Source organism: Taudactylus pleione, unplaced genomic scaffold, assembly GCF_031769625.1.
Source record: "Taudactylus pleione unplaced genomic scaffold, aTauple2 ptg000062l, whole genome shotgun sequence".
Taxonomy (NCBI): domain Eukaryota; kingdom Metazoa; phylum Chordata; class Amphibia; order Anura; family Myobatrachidae; genus Taudactylus; species Taudactylus pleione.
The window spans coordinates 1211734-1234133 of record NW_028284464.1 but is presented as its reverse complement, the minus strand read 5'-3'; the positions used below and the strand labels follow the sequence as shown (position 1 = coordinate 1234133).

Here is a 22400-nt window from a genome sequence, read left to right as displayed (position 1 = left end):
AGTCCCCAGGTTCCAGCGCCAGAATGATGGACCGTAGGGTCTCCATCCGAAACTTCGGCACCCGCAAAGACTTGTTGAGAGCTTTGAGGTTGAGGATCGGACGATACGACCCATTGGGTTTCTGTACCAAAAAAAAAGATTTGAATAGAAACCCTGGCCCCTCTGGAAGAATGGAACAGGCACTATAACTCCAGCCTGGAGCATAGTGTGCAATACCTTCCGCAGCTCCGTAGCCTTGTTCCGGTCTGATGGTAGACCCGTGGTGAAGAATCGAGCCGGGGGTCTGTGCCGGAAGGAGAGGGCGTACCCGTGGGAGACCACCTCGAGAACCCAAGTGTCTGTCGTAGTGACCGACCAACACTGGGCGAACTGCAGCAGGCGGTCTCCCACTTTGGGATCTGGCTTGGGGGCCGGACGTCTGGTACTCCATGCCTGCTTCCGGGGCTTGGCCGATTTCTTAGGGCCAGCCTGTCGAGGAAAAGACTGTGGTTTGGGCCTGCCCTGGGCCCTAGATGACCGAAAGGACGATGGTCCAGAACCAGAAGGAGCAGCGGCCGACGGGAGACAAGCCGATTTGGCTGCCGCCAGCGTGGCCACAATCTTATCCAGATCCGGACCGAAGAGAACTTCTCCGGTAAATGGCAACGCCTCCAGACCCCTTTTGGAATCTGCGTCCGCCTTCCAGGATCGCAGCCACAAGGTGCGACGAGCAGCCACCGCTGCTGAAGACATTCTAGACACCAGAGTACTAATGTCTAAGGCCGCCTCGTTGATATAAGTGGCCGAATCACGGAGATTACCAATCAACTCCGCCTGTTCGGCCGGACAGTCGGAATCAAAAGATGCCTCTAATGAATCCGCCCAGCGCTCCATCGCTCTGGCAACCCAGCAAATGGCCATAGCCGGTCGTGCTGCCCCCCCCCCTGCAAGGGAATAAGCGGACTTCAGGCAGATCTCCATCTTGCGGTCCGTAGCATCCTTAAGGAGGACATGGATGGCATCGGCAATGTGGCACTACGGACAAGACGGGTCACGTGAGAATCCACCTGTGGAGGGGATTCCCACTTTGCAAAATAATTATCCGCGAACGGATAAGCCACTGCCAGGCGTCTCTGCGGCTGGTATCTTTTGCCAGGCTGTTTCCACGCCTCCTCTAAATGGTCCACTAACTGACCTGAAAGAGGAAAGACTGTGGCATCGCCCTTCACATCTTTAAAAAAGGCGTACTTAGATTTAGCCGCTGGGGGAACTTCGTCTTCAATCACCAAGGCTGTGCGGACTGCCCGAATAAGTCCCGGAATATATACCTTGGACTTAGCGTCAGCGTCCTTAGTATGGAGAGGTTCCTGATCGTAAGGATCCAGAATCTCCCCATCATCAGACGTCCCCTCGTCATCCTCATAAGGAGCCGACAGAGCCGCCACCGGCCGTTTATGTGGCCGGATCACAGACTCCCCTTGCAACACATCCGACAAGTGCTGTACAGAACTCGTCAGGGAGTTAACCCACGCCGGCTCCTGAGAAACCGGGAGCGGGGAAATAGGGAGACTGTGGGATACCACCAATTGTCGTGGGAAACCCTGCATGGGTGACGACACCACTGACTGCTGGGACAAACCCATCGGTGTAAACGCGGGTTGCGGAGCTAACTGGCCCACTAAGGTTGTAAGCGCCTGAGCGAAACAAGCCCAGGGCGGCTCCTGTACTGGTGCTGTAACCGCAAGAGGCCGCGCCATGGACAAACACTGCCGGCAGAGGCCCTCCGCGCTACCCTCCCCTTCCGCTAACGGTACTTTACACGTAGTACACTGTAGCCGGAGAGGAAAATCACTTTCAGACATGATGGCACCAAGTATGTGACCCCTCTCACCAATTATATATCAAATAGGCGAGAGACCACCCTGCAGCACTGCACCGCAAGGGCTTAGCAGAAAGAACAGGGATAGTAATAAAGCTGACAGTTTAGAAGAAAAGTTACAGGCAGCAGCGCTAGCACAGTCACATACAATGCAAAGAAATATCAATTCCTGCACTAACAGCGCTGATCAATCAACTACGCAGACACAGGGCCTGGTAGGACACAGCGCAGCATACACAGACCTGACCCAAATCGGAGAGGTATGCGGGGGGACCCAGACCACGATGCTTCCGTCCAGGCTTCCAGCAGCGTTCACCATGCATTCAGAGGAAGATGGCCGCCGAGGAGCAGAGAGGAGGCTGGCCTGGGGGAGGAGCGCTGCCACAGGACCAGTCGGCAGCGTGCAGAGGGCTGTGTGCAGCGGGGGAGGCGCCGGCTGTGAGACAGGGAAGGCGCGCTCCCCTGGCATGCATTTAACCCCTGGGACGCCGCAGCGCTACCACTCTGCTGCGGTCCGCTGTCCCAGGGGGTAGTGGAAGTGCAGGTTGGTCGCCTGGCTCCACGCTGCAGCCAGTCCCCAGGGAGCCCCCTGCCTGGGGACTCAGGGCCATGTGATCAGCGGGGACCCACCGCGGGACCCCGCTGCTTACCTTTGTCCCCCTTGAATCCGGCCATGGTCCGAAACATCTGGGGTCACCGCTAGCTGTGACCCCAGATGCTCACCAGCATCCCCGGATCGGTACCGGCGTTCTGGTACCGGCAGGGGTGTAGGGAAGACAGCATGGACGTCAGGACTGACTGTCCATGCTGTACATCCAGATGTGCAGCCACAGCTGCATAGAAGAAAGCTTCAGGGGCTCTTCTAGCCCCCACTCCGACAGGTGCACCCGACTCCGGCCGGGCACCAAACTAAACTGAGGTGCCTTGGCTCGGGGGCGGGGTATAGGAGGGGGACCTAGTGCATCCTGGGAGGCTGAAAGCTTAACTCTATGGTGCCCGATGATTGACGTCACACCTATACCCTAAGGTATCCTGTGGAAACCCTATGGACCCTGAAGTGGAAATATATATATATATATATTTTTTTTTTTTTAAACACCGTGATGGCCACTGACAAGTGTACCATTGATGACCGATGGGTTCAATCATCAATAAAAAAACATCCATTGTTTGAGTCCGCAGCCACTGATTTTTCCTTAACATCTGTTGGGGGGTTGCCATCGTTAGTACATCAACGGTGCCCGTCAGTGATGGCAAAACCACTTGTCATAGACTATCTATGCTTTGCAAACCATCGATGGTCGGTGGTGACCATTCCTAGCATACTGTAAAGTATACCATCCCTAATCGGAGGCACCGTATTGACTCTTGATCGATACAGGACCGCCATAATAATATATACACACACATTATATATACAGTGTGTGTATATATATATATATATATATACACACATACATACACACACACACACACAAATATACAGTGTACAAATACATATACAGGTTGAGTCTCCCATATCCAAAACGCTTGGGACCAGGGGTATTTTGAATATAGGAATATTCCATATTTTGGTAAATTTGCATACCGTGAAGAAATACCTTGAGAATGGGACCCAAATCTAAACACAATGTATTCATGTCTCATATACACCTTATACACACAGCCTGCAGGTAATTTTATTCAATATTTTAAATAATTTTGTGGCTCAAAGTTTGTGTACATACATGAAATTAATTTATGTTTCGTCTATACCTTAAACACAGGGCCTGAAGGTAATTTTATACAATATTTTTAATAATGTTGCGCCTTAAACAAAGTGTGTGTACACTGAACCATCAAAAAGCAAAGGCTTCATTATCTCAGTCATGCTAACAAAATTCCGTATTTCTGAATATTTGGATATGGGAGACAATCTGTAAAATATATACAATTATAAACATTTTATGTTTAACCTTTTTAGCGTAAATAAAATCTTTGGATTTTTTGTGTACATATAAAGCACTTGTCTCTTAATTTTTTTAAATAAGGTTCATGTTCAGTATACACTTGGAGGTGTAGGTCTCACAATATCAATTTGCACAATTGCACTGACACTTTATCAGTATCTTGGAAGATATATTTATGTTTGTACATAATATATATTATCTGTGCAATAATATATTTTCTTAACTATCCTTTTTTACGTGCACACTGTTTTTTTATCTATTTGATTGTCATACACACACATCTAAAACACCTATTATTTGTATTAGCTACATTTAAGCACTGCTGTCGCTATATACCAAGTTTACCTGCCAATACCTCATTACTTAATAGCAGATCACCACTGCTATTTATAACACTTGCGTTAGCTGACACCTAGAACCAGATGAGAGAGTGCAATTAGTTATATTAAGGTTATACTATTGTATAATTAGTATCCAGGTGGCGCTTATTAATCCTTCACTTGTGTGTGTATAATATATTTTTCCCGCTAGGTGCCCCGCTGAAACAGCCTGCGGGTTCTGTCCCCTCCTGCCAGCCGCAGTGTCCCACAGGTGGGGAAATGGCGGTGCAGCGGTCACAGCCGGTGAATGGATGCTGGGCGCATGCGCCCAGCATCCATTCACAGTTACCGCAGCACTTGGGGGCTGCCCGGCATGTCCGAAAGTGCCAGGCACGCCCCCAAGAAAGACGAAGAGGGGACGCGTCATAAAGATAGCAAGAGATATGGTAAGAACTTACCTTTGTTATCTCTGTTTCTACGAAGTCCATATGTCCACAGGGTTGACCTTGGGGTATAGCTGGATCTGGATCCATGGGCACCACGCAGTTAAAGCTTTAGCTGCTCCCAGGATGCACTTGGGTCCGTCCTCCTCTATACCCCGCCCCCGAGCCACAGCACCTCAGTTGGTAAGCCGCCAAGGCCGGAGGAGGAGACTAAACAGAGAGAAGGAAGACTGGAACACACAAGAAACCATACTCACAGAAATGGGAGACGGAAAACCGGTGACCAGCCACACAGCCCATTTGAAGCCAGGTGCGTCAGGGCGGGCGCCCTGTGGACCCTATGGACTTCGCAGAAACAGAGATAACAAAAGGTAAGTTCTTACCATATCTCTTGTTTTCTACTTCAGGGTCCATTGGGGGTCCACAGGGTTGACCTTGGGGATGTCCCGAAGCAGTTCAACTAAGGGCGGGGATGCTCCTGTGCTGAAAGGAGCACCAGGCGCCCAAAGGATGCATCCTGAGAGGCGAAGGTGTCAAACGCATAGAACCTCAAAAACGTTTGAATTGAAGACCAAGTGGCCGCCTTACACAGCTGAACAGCAGAAGCGCCACGTCTAGCAGCCCAAGAAGGACCCACAGAACGAGTGGAATGAGCCTTAACAGAGGCTGGCACAGGTAAACCCTCCTGTGCATAAGCCTCACAAATAATGGAACGAAGCCAACGGGCTAACGTTTGTTTGTTGGCAGGCCAACCCTTCTTGTGGAAACCAAAGAGGATAAACAAGGAATCGGACTTCCTAACTGAATCCGTCCGGTCCACATAGATTCTAAGCGCCCGGACCACATCTAAGGAAGTCTCACCAGCTGAAAGATCAGGGGACTGAAAAGCTGGCACAACAAGTTCCTGATTAATGTGGAACTTCGAGACCACTTTGGGCAAAAACTCAGGACGAGTGCGGAGCACCGCTCTGTCCTGGTGAAAAATCAGGAAAGGAGGGCGACAGGAAAGCGCCCCCAATTCAGACACCCTCCTGGCCGAAGCAATTGCCAGGAGAAAAACAGTCTTAAAATGTCAGCCACTTGAGCTCCACCGACTCAAGAGGCTCAAACGGAGGACCCTGCAGGACCCGTAGAACCACCGCCAAGTCCCAAGGAGCCACAGGAGGCACAAAGGGAGGCTGGATCCTGAGAACACCTTGGAAAAAGGTGTGAACATCCGGCAGTATTGCAATCCGCCGTTGAAACCACACGGACAAGGCGGACACATGAACCTTCAGAGATGCAAGGCGTAAGCCGATGTCCAATCCTGATTGAAGAAATTCCAAATCCTAGAAACTCGGAACACCTGAGGATCATAATGTCTGGACTCACACCACTGAAAGTAAGTGTGCCACACCCTGTGATAAATCCGTGCTGAAGCAGGCTTGCGTGCCCTGAGCATGGTACCAATAACCGAACTGGAGAAGCCCCGAGACCTCAAGACGGCTGTCTCAAGAGCCACGCCAGTCAAAGACAGCCGACCCAGATCCGGGTAAAGGCAGGGCCCCTGAGACAACAGGTCCCGACGCTGAGGAAGAAGGTACGGAGCGTCGATGGAGAGGCTCCTGAGATCGGAGTACCAAGGACGTCTGGGCCACGCCGGAGTCACCAGCACAAGCGTGCCGCCGTCCTGCTTGAATTTCCGCAGAACCCGAGGAAGTAGGGATATCGGAGGAAACAGATACGCCAGGTGAAACGTCCATTTCACCTACAGCGTGTCCACCAGACTTGCGTCTGCGTCTCTTGTCCTTGACCCGTAAACGGGCAACTTGTGATTGTGACGGGAGGCCATCAAGTCCAGCTCCGGCAGTCCCCACCTGTCCACGAGTAGCTGAAACACCTCTGGGTGAAGCGACCATTCTCCGGGATGCACGTCGTGACGGCTGAGGAAGTCCGCTTCCCAATTGAGGACTCCGGGGATGAATACCGCCGAGATCGCTGGAATGTGACACTCCGCCCAAGTCAGGATGCGAGACACCTCCGACATCGCTGCCCGTCTGCGAGTTCCTCCTTGGTGGTTGATATACGCCACCGTGGTGGCGTTGTCGGACTGCACCTGTACCGCCGGACTGCACCTGTACCGCCCTTCCGTGAAGAGCGGGGCCGGACGACTGCAGGGCCCTGTATACTGCCCGCAGTTCCAGGATGTTGATGGGAAGAAGTGCTTCTTCCGCAGACCAACGACCCTGGAGAGACAATGAGCCGGTCACTGCCCCCCAACCCCGGAGACTGGCATCCGTCGTGAGCAGGACCCAGTCCGGGATTCAAAAGGGGCGCCCCTCGACCAGATGAGCTGTCTGAAGCCACCAAGCCAAAGATTGCCGAACGTCCGGAGACAACACCAGCACCTGAGAGCGGATCCGGTGAGGTAACCCGTTCCATTCCGATAGAATCAGCCCCTAAAGGGGCCGGGAATGGAACTGGGCAAATTCCACCATGTCGAATGTCGACACCATGGACCCCAGAACTCTCATAGCCGAATGGACCGACAGGCGGCAACTGCTCAGGCAACTGCGTATCCGCAGCTGTAGGGAGGCGACCTTCTCCGGAGTCAGGAAGATCCTTTGCTGACGCGAATCCAGCAGGGCTCCCAAATGAACCATCCGCTGGATGGAATCAGGGAGGACTTTTTCCAATTTATCGACCATCCGTGTGCTTGCAGGCAAGCGATCGTCAGGTGGAGATGTTGAAGCAGTACCTCCAGGGAGCTCGCCAGCAACAGGAGGTCGTCCAGATACGGCAGCAGCCGTACATTCTGGTTCCGAAGAGGTGCGGCCATGACCGCCATAATCTTCGTGAACACCCTCGGTGCCGTGGAGAGACCAAAGGGTAGCGCCCGGAACTGATAGTGGTGTTGAAGGATAGCGAACCTCAGATACCGCTGGTGCGAAGGTGCTATCGGAACATGGAGGTAGGCGTCCTGGATATCCAGGGACACCATGTAATCCCCCGGTTCCATCGCCAGAATGATGGAACGCAACGTTTCCATCCTGAACTTGGGAACTCTGAGGAATTTGTTCAGAGACTTCAAGTTGAGGATAGGGCGATGAGAACCATTGGGTTTCTGCACCAGAAACAGAGACGAATAATACCCCGTCCCTCGTTGTGATTGAGGAACGGGAACAATGACCCCTGCTTTCAGCAAGGACTCTATAGCCTCCTGAATCTGTAACGCCTTGGTCTTGTCATGAGAAGGACTCGTGCAGAAAAACTGGTGGGGTGGTCTGTGCCGAACCTTAGCAGGCAGTGCCGCTGAAGGGAGGAAAGCCGACTTGGATTTAGCCAGGGTATCCACTATTTTGTCCAAGTCCGGACCAAATAGTAATTCCCCATTGAAAGGTAAGGCCTCCAGACCTTTCTTTGAATCAGAGTCCGCTCTCCAGGACCGCAACCATAAGGATCGGCGGGCAGACACCGCTGCAGCCGATACCCGCAAAGTCAGCAGACTAGCATCTAAAGAGGCTTCCCCAATGTAAGAAGCAGCGTCCCTCATCTGTCCCAACAACACCCTCTGGACATCCGGAGCGTCGTCCGGGAAGGTATCTTCCAATGCATTGGCCCACCCCTCAATGGCCTTGGCCACCCAGGAGATGGCTATGGACGGTCGGGCCACCGCCCCGGAGAGGGAGTAAATAGACTTTAAGCAAGTCTCAACTTTCCTGTCTGTGGGATCCTTCAGCGAGGATATAGACGGTAATGGTAAGGTAGCGCCCAGAGTTAAACGGGTGACATGGGAATTCACCGCCGGTGGAGTTTCCCATTTTTTACAATGTGCCTCAGGGAAGGGATAATTAGAAGCCAACCGCTTCTGAGGAAGGAATCTCTTACTGGGCGCCTGCCAAGCTACCGCCATATGATCCGTCAACTGATCCGACAGTGGAAACACCGCAGAAGCCACCTTAGTTTTTTTGAAACTAGGATACTTCGACTTAGGAACCGGTGCCTCATCCTCTATAAGAAGAATGGCTCGCACCGCCCTAACCAGTGCTCGCACATTAATGGACGACTTGGTATCCATTTCCTGGACCGAGGCGTCCGAGTCAGTGTCATCAGGGACCTCCCCATCATCTGAGGATCCCTCTGAGTCCGATACCTGAGCCGCCCGCGCCATGAGTGGGCGTTTTGAAACCCTAGAAGGCATGTCAGTCTGCAACATTGACTGAAAAACCGAGGATGCGGCCGCCAAATTTTGCACGGAGTTGGAGAGCACATCCACCCAGGGTGGAGGAGTCGCCATAGGGGCCTGAAAAGGTACCGCAGGCTGCTGCGGCACAGGGGAAGCCTGTACATACATAGGCAACCCGTATATGGACCCACAGACTGAGACCCAGGAGGACTCCGCAATAACTGCGGGACACCCGGGGAATGGGGGATGGTCGGCTTGGGTAACGCCCTAGTAGGGAGAGCAGTCGGGACCGACAGACCGTCCGCAATAGACACCAGCACTTGAGAAAACATCGCCCACGGTGGTTCCTGCGTCAGAGAAGGTCTGGATGGGCCAGGAGCCACCTGGCACCGACTACACAGGCCATCCTGTGACAAATCCTCCCTATCCACTCCTGCAGAAGAGCGTCCGCAGGAGGCCAACACCGGAGCCACTGAGCGCTCAACCTCCTTGTCTGACATGACAGAATATATCATATAGCCAAAAAATATATCTGGCAACAGGGCAGAAGTAAACGCACTCACCGGTGTGCTGAACAACAGCCCACAATATGGCACTGTGTAGCACACAACTGTATGTGACGAACCTCACAAATACGTGATTTATATAAGTGAGGTCTGTAGAAATGCCCCTCCTCCACACACCTGTAGGGCTTGTAGGAGAAGTAAAGGGACAGATATAAGCTGACAGTAAGCGGAAAATAAGCACAGACAGGCAGCACTAGCAAAAGTCACATACCATGCAGAGAAGATATACTCACTGCACCTTTTCACCACAATCAACCTGCCCAGATTCAGTGTCTGGGAGGGCTATAGTGCTGTGTACGCTGTCCTTAAATCGGGGGAGAGGTACACAGGGGGACCGGTCCGCGTGCTCCCTGAGATCTGCGTTGCCACAGAGAAAATGGCCACCAGAGACCTCAGAGGAGGAGTGGCCGAAGAGTCTACAGCTCAGCGACGCCAGACTGCGTGCTGAAAGGCGTGCTGAGCTGAGGAGCCGCAAGACAGGGAAGGCTTCCTCCCCTGGCTAGCCCATTAACCCCAGGGCTTGCCAGCTTCCCAATATATCCCTGGTGGTCTAGTGGTCCCACGGGGTATTCCTCCTTAGAGGGGGAGCCCGCCGCCACCGCTAGCGGCCCCTGGTCTGTCCCCTAGGACCGGGGGCAAAGGACTGCATGTGCAGGCAATACCCGCGAGCCGCCGCTAATCGGCGACTTGCGGCTTACCTTATCCCCGGCGACTCCGGCAGCAGTCCAGGGAGGTACCCAGAATCCGGCTAGTACGGACTCTGCCCCCCCCCCCCCCCCCGCCGCGATCCCCAGTGCAGTACTGGCGTCGCGGCGCCAGCGGGGAAGGAGAGCGGCAGCGTGGGCGTCTGCATAGACAGCCCGTCGCTGCCACACTAGAGAGCCTCTGTTTAAAAATCTAACAGGCTCTTTTTTTATTTTTTTTTTTAAATCGAAAGCTTTTGGGGGCTGCTCCTGCAGCCCCCCTGCGCAGGTGACCCAACTCCGGCCGGGCACCAACTCAAACTGAGGTGCTGTGGCTCAGGGGTGGGGTATAGAGGAGGACGGACCCAAGTGCATCCTGGGAGCAGCTAAAGCTTTAACTGCGTGGTGCCCATGGATCCAGATCCAGCTATACCCCAAGGTCAACCCTGTGGACCCCCTATGGACCCTGAAGTAGAAACGCACCTTTTTTGGGCTCGACAGAACTGTCCTCTCTCTAAGTCAGGCAGCCGCGTCAGGAGCAGATGATGCGGCACCGACTGCCTACTAGGGAGGAGGGTAACGCAGGCTGCCAGATCACTGCTGGCCACAGTGATCGAGATATAACGGAGCCTGTAGCCGTGCAGGGAGGGGGGTGCCGCCGCATGCCCGATCACTGTGGCCAGCAGTGATCGGGACAAGCAGGTCCCTCTGATGTAGGCAGCTGCTGGAAGATTAGCTTCCCACAGCCACCTAGTGGGCACTAGTGGGCAGGGAAAGCCCAGTCTGATGTGCTCGCATCTGAAGCGACCGTGCCAGGCAAATGGTTAAAGGCTCAAAAAACCTAATTTACAAGTTGGCTTACCAGAATGTCCAAGTAAATATCCGTTATTGCTGGGAAAGTTATTTTCTACACATTGCAGACCAGCTTCTTTTAGCATCCTTTTAAGATTTATATTTTAGCTTTAACCCATTCATTAACAGATGTAGTTCACTAATGACAAAAGCAATTTCACAGTTTTACCATTTGCAATTCAGCAGTTATCTTTAAAAACAATTGAACTTTCTTCCAGTAACATACCTAACGTGTACTCTAGGGGGAATGTTAAATGTTACTGTAGATGAGTACAGTATTTTGTTTGGTGGGAGGGGATCTGGAATCCATCTAATTAGAAACCGAAGAGAGTATTGCTGAAAAATTGCAATAATAAAAGCAGCAGACAAACGCTTTCCTACTTCTGGGTACAGCAGACTGTCACTGACAGAGGTTAGAGTCAAGATATACAGTTGGTCCTGCTGAAGACCACTAGACTGAGGTACAAAGAAAAATAAAAGTTCCAAAAGGTATAAAACAAAGGAACCCCACAAAGCACAGCTAATTGATATATAAAAGGCTATTGCTATCCATCATAACCCCCTTCTCTAGGCAGAGCAGCACACAGATGCCACACTGATTCCCCTTTTTCACTGTTACAATGCAAGCAAGTGAGATAACCAACAGCTCACGTCTACCATAAACTCAGGAGCCCATGATAGCCAGCCATGTCTGGTATAGAAGTTTTCAGGGCGGTTGTTAACGCAGATTTGTAATATACCAAAGTGCTCTTCAACGAATGACAGTGGAGAAAACAAGAGTATAAATAAAAGGTGGGACATAAAAGGTAGACAAAATTAACGCAAGCATTAAAAACAAGGGGTAGGGTGTGCCTGATTGTGAGAGATCCTACACTCTAGTGGGAGCCCTGCAGAGTTGAGACCATAGGAGTGGCGATTGGGCCAGCAATGAGTAAAGCCCCGTATCCACTTGCAGATAGTGGAACGACAGTACGATTGCAACATCGTAATGTCGTTCCTTATCCCCTCTAGTGCCTACACTGAACGATATGTCGTTCAGTGCAAGCACCCTCCCTCTTTCCTGAACATGGCCAATCTGTCATTATTGGTAGATTAACCGGCATGTTCAGGCGATGATTGATGTCGGAAACGACCAGCGGAAGCACACATCGCTGGTCGTTTCCGACATTAAACTGCCCGATTTATGTCCGGTTAATGAGCAATTGAACGATTACAATGTCAATCATTCAATCGCTCATTTATATCTGCAAGTGGATACACGGCTTTAGTGGGAGCAGGGCAGGCTGTAGTAGAGAGGCCTTTAGGGCTGGGGGAAAGTCTAACCAGGTGTGGCAAAAGATTAATAAGGGATTTAAATATCACCCTGATGTACAATCTTAAAATACAGATGTTAAGCAAGCAAACAATCATTTTTGTTAATTTCCTTTTACAATTTTTTTGTCAAATAGAAAAAGGTTCCAAATTTGAGCTCCCATATATAAACTTCAGGGCAGCTCCAATATTTTATGCTGCTCCACAGAATTAGTCAATATCTGTTATACATCGCTCTAAATTGTACTAAACCTGGCTTAAAGTTAGGTTCACATCTATACAATCTTCAGACAGATCTTCCAATTCCCGACCCATTCATGAGATACCTTAAGAGTCATAAGAAAACAGATTGCATCTGCAGATCTGGTTTTATGGACGTCCTAATATTCGTATGATGCGATAGTACAATGGTGGGCAAACCTGGAAGTTATTGAGGCTACAGTTTAGACACTATCGACCGTTCTGTCCAATACTTCTGCTGCTGCTCCTGTAATCACAACCTTTTCAGCAGATGAGGACCACATATAGAATGGCAGATTGCAATAGTATGAATCTGCATGTTCATCTGGCCTCTCAAGCATAAGTATAATTGTAAGAAGATCTCAAGTATTATTGTACAAGTGTGTACCTAGCTTAAGAAGACTCCAGAAGCACTTAAGCTGCATACACACACAACGATTTTTTGAACGATTATCCTTAAACGATATTGTTTAACGTTAATCGTTTGAAAAAATCGTTCACTTTCTGAATCAAACGATGAACGATAATCGTTCATGCGCGTTCATGTTTGTAGTTTAGTCAGACTTGCCAACTCAACGATTTTCTTTAAGGGAATATGCAAAAATCGTTTGTAGTTAAAAAAAATCGCTTATTACAATTTAGAAAATCTGACAGAAAATCGTTCATAAAATCGTTGTGTGTATGAAGCTTTAAACTTTAGTCACCATATAATGACTGCATTGAATGAGAAACAGAATGAGTTTCTAATGAATACTCTAGACAAGGAAAGACTGCGCTTTGGGGATGTGGATAACCATTTAATAACTCCACATTCGAAGACCTCCAAAGCTTGATGGCCTATTCAGTACAGCATTTCTGTAATCTTATATGCCAGGTCAATGATGGGTGCTCCTGTTCTCTGCTACTTCCCTTTTGCATAGGGACAAGGACAGCCAACCCTACACTGCGCATATGGTAGGTATCACTAGCCTTGATTTGCGGTGCTTACATCGTCTATGCAATGCGCTATGCCGTGCTATCTCCTGTGCATACAGATACATTCTTCTAGAACCCTGTAAGCTTGTTTTTTTTTTTTTTATATAGTACAGCTCTGGGCACAGAAACAAAACATTGTGTTATAGGCTGTGCTTACGCGCTATAACCAACTGGAAAGGAAGTAACAGTGGAGAGGGGAAGATTGATAACATTTTCTATGGCAATTGGTACAGTGCAGCGAGTAACACTAACCTATAATTTTCTGAATAAATAGAGTAAAAAATGGTTATGACATGCAAAGATAGAACAGCAGACCCAACAACTAACTATAATATATCAATTATTTCTCAAGGTTTAGCTGCACATACATAGATCTTATACACTGAAATTAGGCTACAAAAAGAGAGGGTTTTGGTCGGGGGGGTAAGTATACTTACCCGACCCCTGTTGGGATACCAACCATCGGGATGCCGCTGTCGGTATACTGACAGGAGGCATCCCGACAGCCGGCATTACATTTTCATTCCATCTGCAGATGATGGTTGTTCATACACACTGAGCAACGATCTGTTCGCGGGTCCCGTTGGCAGGGGGACATCGTGCCTGCGGGTCCTGCTACAAGTGTACGGGTGGTCGGCAGACCGTCCGTACACACAGCACAATGCCTCAATATATCTGCAGATATATTGGGCATCGGATATGTCTGTGAACAACGTCGTTCAGACATATTGCTGGTACACACTGGCCGACGCACACACAAGATATATTGGCCGATCAATTGATCGGCCAATATAGCTACCAGTGTGTACCCAGAGTTAAGCCGGCCATACGCGGTGCGATTTGCACCTTGCAATGTGACGGGGAATCCAACGGTCGACATATCGGGCGGTCCCCCACACACGGTGCAATTGGGTGGCCGACCATCCAATATACGAGCACCCCCTCCCCCACCCGCATAGTGCTGCATGGGATCGCACATCGCAACCCCAGATCAAGTGAGCATGCAGTAAGATCTGGAAGTGCGATGTACGTCCCCACGGATCCGCGCACTATACGATATCATGCCCTTACACGGTACCATATAGCAGCGATATCGTACCAACCCTTCGGATCGGCTGTTTTATCGCACAGTAGTCCTGATTCAGACCCAGTCGCAAGCGCTGAGCGCTCGCAATCGGGTCGATGGTGGCCCAGAGCGCACGACGGAGCCGGCTCCGTCATGCGCGAGACCCGGATAGCGACGGGCACTCCGTCGCTCCGGGTCTCGCAACAAAGGGGGCGAGCTGTCGATGTTGAGTGACAGCTCGCCCCCTTTGGTGGGCGGGCCGGGGGGTGGCTGCCCAAGCGGAGGCATTCCCATGAGAACGCCTGTCGTTTGGGGGCGGCCCCACTGACATCACAAGTGATGTCAGTGGAGAGCTTCCGGCTCTGTTAGAGCTGAAAGCTCTCTATGGCTTGTGGCCACGCAAGCCCGATGGTCTTGACCATTGCGACCATCATCATGACCGCTCGCTGTAGCTGTGGGTGGTCACCCACAGCTATGCGAGAGGCCAGTAGGCAGTTCTAAAAAAAAACCAAAAACCTGGCCCTGATTCAGAGCGAGCGCTCTGTCAGAGCATCCGGCTCTGAATCAGGGCCAGTGTATGGGCACCTTTAGTATTGTTGATTTACTAAACAATGTTTAGAAAATTTTAATGCTATTTCATAATAACCTACTACACACAACATGTGGAAATCAAAATATCATTGATTCTGTGAGGACAACTTTACTTCAGCAAAGGGTGTCCCAGGGTACAAAGCAGCACCAAATATCTACTGTCAGTTTGTCTGTTTTTATGAAAATTAAAAAAGGGAATTGTCTTCTTAGCCACCCCCTCTCCTCCAAAATAAATAAAAAAAACACCCCAACAATAATTACGTCAATAAGATATTCACAGGCCGATGCATTATGTCGTGGGAGGGTCCGCGCACAAACTGGTGCGCTATGCCTTGCGGGCAAGCATGCAAACTGGTGCGCTATGCCTTGTGGGCAGGCAAACTGGTGCACAATGCCAAGCAGGCATGCAACGCCAAACTAGTGTGCAATGCCTATTAAAAGGGGTATGTGGGCTGGTGGGCATTTATTATTTTCCTCTATTTATAAAACACCTACATATTACACAGCATTGTACACCAATAGGCTCATGACACAATGTATTACATACAATGTCATGCTAATGCCTTGGAGGCGGCATGTGGGTGGATGCAACAAGAACACAGGCTGGCCGCTGCTTTATAATTGCGGAGACACACAGGATGGAGTGTAATCGTTGCCAATGTGCCCAGCTCAGACCCTTACATGCCACTTAGAATTTAGCAATACTGTAATTAAAATTAACCAATAAAATGTGTCCATGCACAATATAAAGAATACTTACCCCATCCAAAAATTTAATAAATGCAAACTTTACCATAAATCTAAAGCAGATTTAATACTCAGGAATCTGAACCAATAAAGGAATAAACGTAAACTTCACACTATATGCTGAACACACACACAAAAAAAAAAAGATCTGACACTCATCATAATATACATATACAGCACAATACAGAACAGACAGAACATGGTGCATTACAGTAATCCTATGCCCCACAGAAGTGACACTGATCGCGAGCTGCATGCAGATCCCAGCCAGCAACCCCCATTGTATTATACTGCTCCTATCCCGATGCCAATTGCTTCCCATAGACCTGGCTCTGACCCCCATTCACAGCAGCACAGAGGACGGACGGACAGACAGACAGACAGAGGAGGGTGTGTATCCACCATACAATAGCTGATGTCACGTTACTTATAGTGGGGGGAGAAGGGAGCAGCCAGGCCGGGGTGCGGGAGCCGGCAGAGGCTAGGACTATGGGAGCGGCACAGCGGTCACTCCCTCTCCCCCATTCCCGGTGCGGACACCGCGGGCCTCTCCCTGGAATACAAAATCTCCCCGCCCCAGTCAGCTGCCCTCACCGCTGTCACCGATAATGAGGAGCTTGAAGAGATGGTCATAGTCCCGGGCCATACTGGCGGCCTGTGCAGCTGCTGGTGGGCCGGGTCACCGGGATCCGCGCGCTCCGTTCCGACCGAATCCGCTTCCCGGACAAACAGCCGGAAGTGACAGCGCTGCCGCCGCGGAGTGCGCATGCGCGAGTCCCTCCCACAGGAGCCCCACCTGTCTCGCACCCTGGGCGGCCCCGGCCGTGCGCGCTCCCGAGGGCATACAGCGCAGCAGCAGCAGCTATAGAAGTCCCGACCCGCCATTTTGTGTATGGCAGGGCTGCCGCTGTAGCGACTGCTGGATTGGCGGTTGTTATGTAGCTCTCAGGTCCCGTAGTACTCAACTACATCCCGCCGCTGGGGATCTGGCGTCAGCAGCACACGCAGCCCTCCCTGGCTGGGATCACCTCTTATGGGTGTGCTCTATATTGCTGTGTGCACCGCGTTCTGCTGTCATTCTGTTGTCTTCTTGGGAATTAAATGAATTAGCCGCGGGGATAAGCTTCTGGGTTCGTTATCGACAGCTACAGCCTGGCGCTAGCCCCTGCTGCGGCGGCTACCGGCTCCACTCGGGGATCTCGCGATACTTGCGAGATCCCGCGCATGCTCAGTGGAGCCGGCCGGGAGAGAGAGACAGTGCATCAGCACTAGGCTGATGCGCTGCTGTCTCTAGCGGGTAGCGCCGGAGGGGGGAGTTAACGCTCCCCCTCTCCGGCCGATGAGATGTTTATACATCTCTTCGGTAGTGCTTCCTGCTTCGCCTCGGTCAAGAGGCGAAGTGGGAAGCGTTATAGCGGCACGGTAAGTGCCGCTATAATACATCTACCCCACTGATCGTTCAAATGTTAAGTGCATGCAGATCAATCATCCCCGAACATGGCAACCTGACGGCGGTCGTCAGGTTGACCGTCATGTTCGGGCGATGATTGATGTTAGAAATGACAAGCGGGCGCGCGCATTGCTGGTCGTTTTTATAACCTTTTACTGCCCGATTTGCGGGCGATTACCAAGCGATCGTTATCGCTAGGTTTAATCGCCTAGTGGATGGGCAGCATAAAGGTGCATACACGGAACGATCTGTACCACCAACATGAAAGCTATCTTTCAGTGAGTCATCCTGCCACATCTCTGAACATGCAAAGTTGACAATATCGTCGATTGGCCTGCATGTACGGACGATCATAGATATCATTATCGTTCATGCGGGAACGCGCATCCTTTGTCGTTCACTGAATAAAAATGAATGATATATCATTGAACAATATCGTTATCGTTCATATCGTAACTATATATCTGTCCGTGTGTACGCACCTTTACAGTCCTGGTTTTAGTGATATCCATGATTGTGCACAGATGGTTTAATCAAAATAACTGAGGCACTAATTAAGTCACCTGTGCTCAAGTGTGGCTATCACTAAAACCTGGACTGTTATGGTGCGTATACACTAGACGATATGCTCCCTGAGCGATATCGTCTAGTGTGTCCCCGGCAGGGTGTGCTCAATGTCGTTCATGACATTGAGCACACCCGCTGAACGATATCATTAACGATATCGTTCACCACCGGGCTCTCTCCCCCATTCCATAACATGCAGCAACCTGACGACATTGTCAGGTAGGCCTGCATGTTAACCTGATGAACGATGATGACGAACGGCCCGCGGGAACACGCATCGTTGTTATCGTTCATTGTTTTTGTGATAAAAATGGACGATAAAGTGGACGACTGAACGTTATCGTTCATTCGTCCACTTTAATCGTCCAGTGTGTACGCACCATTAGGTAGCCTTGAGGACCGTGGTAGGGAGGCCCTGCCGCAGAGTCTGCATAATGGTGCATACACACGGTCAGATTTTTCTTCAGATCTGAACGATAACGATTCAAAAAATCGTTCATATATGAAGGAAAATCTGACATGTTTGTCAAATGAACGATGTGCGTTCCCACTTGTCAGATAATGATATCTGATGTGTTTGCAGTCAGATTTGGATTATTCCATTCATTTTAATGCAGTCAAAAGTCATTTGTAGTTCAAATCGTTGGTCAAATCGTTCATCTGACTGTGTGTATGCACCTTAAAGGTGGCCACACACATGGCGATCTGCACACAATCAGCCGATGTGTACGATTTCCCTTGAAACTCTCCCCTGCAGCTCTGCACCCAATTTAGTGTCCAATTTTCAAACGATCTCTCCTGCATCCAGACTTTCACAGTGTATCATGTTCTAGATTGTCAGATCTGCCCTACTGCACGGCAGATCTGAAGATGCGATGTGTGACCAGTGGGGACTCTCGATTTACTCAGGATTTGGCCATATTTTACACGATCTGTCGTTCCAATGTGTCGGAATCGGCCAAATCGGGTAAAATATCGCTATGTGTGTGGCCAGCATGAGAGTGCTGGAATCTAATGGTGCATACACACGGTCAGATTTGTCAGTTCATCGATTTCGTTGAACGATTTAATCAACGATTTCTGACATTATTAAAATGAATCAAGTCTGCAAACACAGTCGATGTAATCTCGTTATCTGACATACCGGCACGCGCATCGTTGGTCGATGCATGCCCTACATGTCAACGATATTAATGATTTTTACAATCGTTATCATTCATATCTTTAAGAAAATCTGACCGTGTGTATGCAGCATAAGAGGGAATGTAATTGGTAATGTTGCCCGATTTTTTTTAGCTGCCTGAACCCCCACGCTCCTATCCACAGAGGCAGGATTTTTCTTCACAGCCTCAGGAGCTGAGAGGCAAAAATCTGTGTTAAAATCCAGATTCTGCATTTTAACGCGGTGAAACCCATTGGGCTCTGCAGTGTACACAGAATCAGTGGATTTCCGTGCGTTACAGATGTTTTTCCGCACAGGAAAAAGGCTAATTAATTGAATAGCTCTCTATGGGTTTCCTCACATGTTTAAATGCAGATTTTTCCTTGCAACTCATGAGGCTGCGAGGACAAATCCACCCTCTGGTGCTAAGCACACAGGGGGTCTCATTCAGACCCGCTCGCGAGCGCAGGACGCTCGCAAGTGGGTCGATGGTACCCAAATGAGCACGACGGAGGGAGCTCCGTCGTGCGCATGCGCGAGACCCGGATAGCGCCAGCCAAGCTGTCGCTCTGGGTCTCGCACCAAAGGGGGCGTGCTGTCGATGGTGAGTGACAGCACGCCCCCTTTGGTGGGCGTGCCGGGGGCGTGGCTGCCAGACGGAGGCGTTCCCATGGGAACGCCTACCATCTGGGGCCGGCCCCACTGACATCACTAGTGATGTCAGTGGGAGTGATTTTGGCTCTGATAGAGCCAAAATCACTCCAGGGCTTGCAGTCACCGAGACCCTACCGCAGGGTCTCGTCGCAAGCCCGATGGTGCGTCCAAAAGGCCGCTTAAAATTTAACTAGGACGGCCCTGATTCAGAGTGAGCGCTCTGGTCAGAGCGTCCGGCTCTGAATCAGGGCCAGGGTTCCTGCAGCTAATTGAATCGGGCACCTCGTCAGTTAACTGCACTGTAAACCCTTTGGCTAATTCAATTTTCCCAAAGTCCTATATCCTAGACTGCCATGCTGTGTCACCCACCAGTGATCGCGCTGAGCGACAAAATATGTGGGTCCCAGGGACCCGCCACTTTAAAAAAATGGTGTCCTACCTGACACTTTCTGGTTCCCATCATAATTTATGCTTTAGAGCTCCCCACTGGACCTTCAGACCTCCCCACATGCCTACATACCCCTAGAATGCCCATCTGATACCCCCAATTGTGTCGGTTTTGTACCTAGAGGTCAGACCGCAGTACCCATTAACAATAATGGGGACTGCAGTCTGCTGTGGTAGTTAGCCTTTTGCAGGAAATTCCTGTGAATCTTCTGTATTAAGACTGTTCTTACGTAGCAGTGATGCATACAATTATGCAGAAACTGTAGTTTCAGCATAATTTTATGAAAAACCACAAACCAATGAATGCATTTTAAAAATATACTAAAAAAAATGTTGTTCTCTTACCTCCGAACAAAAATGCTTAAGGAATTTTCTGCATCTAGCCGTGCACTCTTCTGTCCTTTTTATTCTGTGGGAGCTGGATGGGTGCCTCTGCGCTCGTGATGCAGGTCCTTTTGGCTCCTTGTCTTGACATGGGAGGCAGAGCTGGGCACAGGAGTAGGAGGTGGGAAGCCGGGCCCAGGAGTAGAAGGTGGGGAGCCGGGCACAGGAGTAGGAGGTGGGGAGCTGGGCACAGGAGTAGGAGGTGGGAAGCCAGTGACAGGAGTAGGAGGTGGAGAGCCGGTGACAGGAGTAGGAGGTGGGCAGCCGGGGAAAGGAGTAGGAGGTGGGGAGCCATGGACAGGAGTAGGAGGTGGGCTGCCGGGGACAAAAGTAGGAGGCGGAGAGCCAGTGACAGGATGATTTTGGGAGGGGATTTAGGGGTAGGCAGGGACAGGAGAAGGGGCTGGGTGCCCCCAGGTATTAGAGGGGAATGGGAGGCACATACAGGAAATGATAGAGGTGAGCTGGGGATAAGTGAAGAAGACAGGGACAGGAGAAGGGCCTGGATTCCAGGTATTAGATGTGGAGGGGTGCTAGGAACAGGAGAAGGGGCTGGGTGACACCGGGTAGTAGAGGGGGTGGGGGGCCACATACAGGAGCAGGTGGAAGGTAGCTGATGACCAGAGGAACAGGCAGGGACAGCAGAAGGGGCTGGGTGACACCGGGTATGAGATGGGGTGGGGGGCCACCTGCAGGAGCGAGTGGAGCTGGTGACCAACCAGAGGAGCAGGCAGGGACAGCAGAAGGGGCTGGGTGACACCGGGTATTAGATGGGGTTGGGGGACCACATACAGGAGCAGGTGGAGTGGAGCTGGTGACCAGAGGAACAGGCAGGGACAGCAGAAAGGGCTGTGTGACACCGGGTATTACAGAGGGTGGGGAGTTGGCGACAAGTGGAACAGGCAGGGACAGTAGATGGGGTATGGGTGACATCCGGTATTAGGGGTGGAGAGGAGGCGGGATAAGAGCCAGAAAGCCGGGGACTGCTGGGGCCAGGTGTGCTGCGGTACTATCGTCCTCATTTGCAGCAGGAACTTGGCTGGCTATTCCAAACATGTGCTGGCTATGGCCGCGCTGTCCACAGGCAGAGGAGGGCCTTGTGTCTCAATTGTGCTTCTGGCCGCACATAGTGAGGGGGCGGGGCCGCTGGTCTGCAATGTACTGCTGGCAATAGACAGCATACGCAGCCCAGCAGATAATAGCGGCCAGCCCGAGGTATTAAAATAGGACCAGCCACTCTGTACAGCGGCCCAGCCCTTCTGTCTTCTGCTCCTAACTGTGAGCTTGGTCTCCGGCTCCACCTCGAAATAGCAGGAGGCGCGGCAGCAAATTAAATTTCTTCCAGCTTCTGAAGGGATAGACAGGGTAGCGCTATTGGCTGCAGCGCACAGCATCTTAGCTGACTCGAGAGCCAGGGATTGGACGCAGCATAGTGCGTCCCCGGGGACCCACCCATTCTACAAATGTGAGTCCCCGGTCCTCAATGCCGGGTAAAATACGCACTATAGCACGTGTTTGCGAACACTGCCCACCATTTCAACCCTGGTCAAGAGAAGGGTTGAACGCACGTTCAACCTGGCTTGCAGGGCAGTGTGAACAGGTAACCCGAGTCGATGCGATGTCCACTGCATAGGAAGAGCCGACGCTTGGAGATGAGATCATCTCCAAGCGCCGGCTCACCATGTGATAGCAGTGACATCATTGACCCGGCATTAGTACCGGGTTGGGTTGTCAGTCTGAAAGGAGTCTCAGCCGTGTTGTACCCGGGATGGGCGATTGAACAAAATCCCGGGTGTGACCCGGCACACTGTTGTGTAAGGGGTAAAAGTTAGCATTGTATAAACAAAAACGCATATCCCTTGCAATTTGCCTGGCCCCACAATTTACCTTGTTTTTTGTTCTCTTTCATCCTAGAGGGGCCACTGGTTAATGGGTATAGAGGCTCTGCTCATCTCAACTTTATTTTTTAT

General features: G+C 50.8%; 1 protein-coding gene across 1 annotated transcript in view; it reads right to left on the bottom strand.

Moving 5' to 3' along the window:
* RAB35 (RAB35, member RAS oncogene family) overlaps positions 1-16536 on the bottom strand; it is a 30368-nt gene extending 13832 nt beyond the window's left edge. The window contains exon 1 of the mRNA XM_088465290.1: positions 16361-16536. Within this exon, the coding sequence (XP_088321416.1) occupies positions 16361-16412 (52 nt within the window). The 5' untranslated portion in view covers positions 16413-16536. The remainder of the gene's footprint in view (positions 1-16360) is intronic.
* Between the last annotated feature and the right edge of the window lie 5864 nt (positions 16537-22400).